The sequence below is a fragment of the Mercenaria mercenaria genome, chromosome 18, assembly GCF_021730395.1.
Source record: "Mercenaria mercenaria strain notata chromosome 18, MADL_Memer_1, whole genome shotgun sequence".
In the NCBI taxonomy this organism is placed as follows: domain Eukaryota; kingdom Metazoa; phylum Mollusca; class Bivalvia; order Venerida; family Veneridae; genus Mercenaria; species Mercenaria mercenaria.
Genome location: NC_069378.1, coordinates 28,212,120 through 28,217,013, shown reverse-complemented (window position 1 = coordinate 28,217,013; position 4,894 = coordinate 28,212,120). Strand labels below are relative to the sequence as shown.

The window sequence follows — 4,894 nt, the reverse complement described above, 5'->3', positions numbered from 1 at the left end:
CATTTTACAAAATTATGCCCCTTTTTCAACTTAGGAGTTTTTGGTTAAATTCCTATGTAAGCTGGTATCTCAGTACCCACTAATGGGAATGGATTGAAACTTCACACACTTGTCCACTGTCATGAGCTGATAAGCACTATGTAGGTTCCATAATCCTATTTTGCTTTTTTACTAAATTATGTCCCTAATCGACTTCCGTATTCATTCAATCGACAAGGCTGTTGAATAGTCGAGCGTTGCTGTCCTCCGACAGCTCTTGTTATAAATTAAAATGTCTCACATTTGTCGTGGATAAGTCTATCGGCAGTAAATGAAGAAGAAACCGATCGATATTAATGAACTTATTTTACGATTTGTAAAGATAGGTAACATACCTGGACGATCATTATCTGACCCTTATCTAATGTTGTATGCGTCCCACTGATCTAAAAAAAACTGGAGGGTAGCTGGCACAAAAGAGCTAGTAACACATTAGCTCACAAAACGATGGTGCCTTGGTCTCAACGTATTAAGCTCCCTAAATTAAAAACAAAAAGCAAGTGATGTTAGTACTGAAATCTTAAATTATGTACGGGACAGTTGCATGATCATTACACATGCATTGATATATTAATTGACCAATGCTAAATTCCTAAAAGTATCCAATGTTTAAGTGTTTATTTGTTGTTTTTTTCTTCCAAGTTTTAATGTAAAATGATCCACTCTAAATACTAAACTACTTAATCTCAAATAAATTAGTGAGAAGTATATACCTTAATAACAATTTCTTCGTCCTCCCGATTCCTTACGGTGAGTACCTCCCCGAGGCCCGAACGTCCCTTTTGCCAACTTTACGGAGTTGATCATACATAGCTTGAAAACATTTTCAATAAAAGTTTCAAACAAAGTAAAAGCAGAAAAGTTAAAAAACAAATAAAAAAAACATCAAGTTTTCCCGAATTATTATTTGTTATAACTAATGTCATAGCTCTCGGTATAGTCAATCTAATTAAATTTCAACACGAATAAGATATACTAGTAATCTAATTTGGTGTGAAAACAGTTTACTGCATGATATAATATCATCAGGTAAAGTAGATGTTTCTGTAATTCAGTCCACAGAGTTCTAGGACATGTCTGAATCCATTTAAGTTCTTAAACAGAAAAAAAATAATGTGTAAAACAATATTCAACCATCACATAACATTCATTGAGTCTATATAAATAACACACATCTCTCTGAATGTTTGTCCGAATTCTAAAACCATAAACCTGGGTTTTATCAGGTCATTCTAAAAATAGACACAGGGGCTGATTAGAGAATGTGCTATTGACGAAACTATCAGCATTTTACTCAATTTTCAAAAAAATCCTTATTTTTTTCTGGTGGTGTTAGCAAATTTGCCATAAATTAGATTGATTATGCAATTACCGGTAATTGTAATATTTCTTGATGTATTTACTACAGAATATATCTTTTTATAACACAATGGTAATTTTAATGTTTTAATTTCTACAACTTAATTATTTGTCCACGGGAATACGAGAAACTCTTGGTCCATTTCTGTGGGTGAGGATATCAAATACAGAAACAAAATAATTAAATGGGATAATTTCAGTGACATTTTATGACTCCATCTGAAAGACAAGTAAATTTTCTACAAAACAACACCCAAATGCTGTTTATGAAATGGTTAATCTGTTACTGGGAATAAAAACAACCCCTTAGGCCCCCGAGAATATGAGAAAACAGGATAAAGATATTTAGGCTGGGACTAGCTTGGATGTGACTTGGGGAGAGTATTATGGGGGGTTGCGGGTAAACTCTGTATTTAATGAAACAAACTCACGTCTGATTCATACAAATGTATACTGTGAACTATATCCGTTACAAAACAATACATGGTAAGTGACGTCTAACGTCACGCATAAGTTGGCGTCAACATAACGTCAATGTAATTTCGCGCTATTTCCGACATTCTGGGGCCCGCGAAAAGTGAAAGTACTAAAAGTTCCATTTCTTAAATATATTAAAACAATTATAAAACACTTATCAATATATAACGTTCGTTTCCGGAATTTTTGGTCATTGTCTCTAAATCACATATTTCACGAAATTGAAGAACACTCTAAAATTAAAGCACTGTTTATTTTTCATCGATCTCCAAAGGGTAAAGTCTCACGATTGGTCTGGTGGTATGCCCACTTCCGGTACGGATTTTTGCTGCCCTGATCAGTCCGTCTCGTCCGGGTACAAGTTCCTCCACCACAGCCAGTTTCCATAGCAACCGAGAACTGTCATCGTGCACCTGCACGACATCTCCAATAGTAATCTGCACCAATGAGAAGTTGAACCTCGAACGTTGTGTCTTCTGTCAGCGGATGCGCTAATTTGAGACCTTTTAAGTGCTGTAAGTGGGAAACATTTTTGTTGTATTTCTGAAACGGTACTGCTATAGTTGATACTATCAGCACATTAATCGGTATTTTCTCTTTGGTTGACGTAATCAAAAACACTGTGGCAGTGTCTAGGTGGCGCACTTCATTCTTCGAATTTCCAAAACTCGCCAAGTGCAAAGTGTCAGTTCCCGTGGATGTAAGTCTAAGTTTGTCTGTATGCTCTCTCGTGATAAATGATCTTTGAGAACCCTCATCGAAAAGAATGTTAGTATCTGCTGAAGTGATACCGCTTGTTATGGGAGATATCGCTGTCTTAAGTAGCACGTGCGGCGTTTGTTGCTCACATGTCGTCTGCTCAAACGTGATATGATCGTAAGTATGCAACGCTGCAGTCTTGTGTTGTAGCTGGTTGTCACTGACTGCAGATGCTGAAGACGTCTGTATTGGCGGTTGAACTTGAGATAAGTTCTGACATATACTGGTATGGTGTCTTTTCTGACAGTTTCTGCATCTTTTCTGAGACTTACAGTTAGATACTTGGTGTGTTCCCAAACAGTTAAAACATAGACGTTTGTTTTTCACCACTGCGATTCTGGATTCGTAGTCCCTCATAACGTTACAATCATTAGCAAAGTGCGTATTGCTTGAACAAAATACACATACCTTAGCGTTTGTAAAATGTTGTTGTTGTTGTTGTTGTTGTGTACGTGGATGTGGATGTGGACGCACGTGATTCTTATCCCTATCCTGTCGTGCACGTGGTCTAAAGCCTGAACCAGTTAACAATGACATCGTGGCTGGTGTTTCATGCAAGTACAAGTTACTGTTGACCTGACCTGCTTCTAATACGTTGATTTCGTCGTAGATAGCGCGGCGCATCTCATGTAATTCTAGATTTCTGCCTTTATGTTCACGTGCCAAGTTCTTACGTATTTCTGCCGGAAGTTTGTCAAATATCACAGGCACTAAGAACGTCCCAAATGAATCCTCATGCTGATCAAGTGACTCAAGTCCCCGGATGTATGTTTCTAGTTTGTCATAATAACCTCTCAGGCTTGGAAGTGTGTTGCTAGGCGACGGAAGATGTAGAAGAGACTGTATGTAAGCATGCACTATCTTATGTTTCTGTCCGTATTGTTCATGTAATAATTCAACTGCATTACTGTAGTTAGCGTTCGTTAGGGCAAATCCATCTATTTTCCGAGCTGCTTCATCCTCCAGTTGTGAACGTAAATAATTAAATTTTTGCACATCCGTTAAATTCTGGTTTGAATGCACTGCTGAACTGAATGAATCCCAAAAAGCTTGCCATTCTAAGATGTTTCCGTTGAAGGTAGGTAATGAGAATTTTAGAAGGCGGGAATATTGCGTCGAACTCGCACTATTTCTATCCTGTACAATTATCGTCTGCTGTTCACCAGGTGTTGATGAATTATTTCTCTGACTTTGATTTTGTGACGACTTTTCACGACTTTCACTGAATTCTTGGAATTCACGAAGTTTGATCTGTATCGCTAATGAATATTCTTCACTGTTAATGATTTCTTCTTCAATCTCGCAGATTTCTGTCTGTTCAAGTATTTTCTCATTCAATGATACAAGATTCTCGAATTTGCCAGTCACAGATTCTAATATAGCACGAAATTCCGACATCGACGAACTATCTTTTGCATTTTCGATTTTCTGGAGTTGAATTTCTATAACTTTGCGTTGTCCCTCTCGGATCGATCGTAATTTGTCTATCTTCATTGTTGCTTTGGTCACGGCACCGTAAGACTGAGTGCTTGCGTCAACGAATATATGAAGTCTTGTGTCGTCTGCTGCTTACTATTTTGTCTGTTTACTATTGGAGAATCGTTGAAGACAAAATCATCCGAGGATCAGGACCTACAGCAGTCGCTTCCAAGATTGGCTATCTTCTGTCCGGTCCCGTCCCTTTTCATGCGTCATCTAGCAGAGCCACGACTAGTTTAACATTGAATGTTATTACGCAGTCACCCAAAGATATTGACCTAGAAAAATTTTGGAAACTTGAGAGCCTTGGTATTCAACAGAGCGAAGATGAAATCCCAGAGAGGAGTTACATGACAGAGTATCAAGACACGTCAATTACGTTTACTGGTGACAAGTATGTAGCGAAATTACCCTGGAAATTAGACCACCCCGCCCTTCCCACTAACTACGGCATCCTGGTCACGGCACCAAAATATTGGGGGTTGCGGGTAAACTCTGTATTTAATGAAACAAACTCACGTCTTATTCATACAAATGTATTCTGTGAACTTTATCCGTTACAAAACAATACATGGTAAGTGACGTCTAACGTCACGCATAAGTTGGCGTCAACATAACGTCAATGTAATTTCGCGCTATTTCCGACAAGTATTCCAGTACTAGCGGATAGCAAGTAGTAGGGAAGAAAGAGTTGAGATGGTGCTGTGTTTGAGACTGGGGTATGAGGAAATTAAGGTTTCTAGTGTAACAGTCTCAGAAAAAATGTTTAGCCTCGACCGGG

The 4,894-nt window shown here is 38.1% G+C and overlaps 1 protein-coding gene across 1 annotated transcript; it reads right to left on the bottom strand.

The window, feature by feature from the left end:
* Positions 1-2,277: 2,277 nt before the first annotated feature.
* Positions 2,278-4,128, bottom strand: LOC123538064 (uncharacterized). Its single transcript, XM_045322027.2, has one exon. It carries the CDS (start codon positions 4,126-4,128, stop codon positions 2,278-2,280), a length of 1,851 nt encoding a protein of 616 aa, XP_045177962.2.
* Positions 4,129-4,894: the final 766 nt, after the last annotated feature.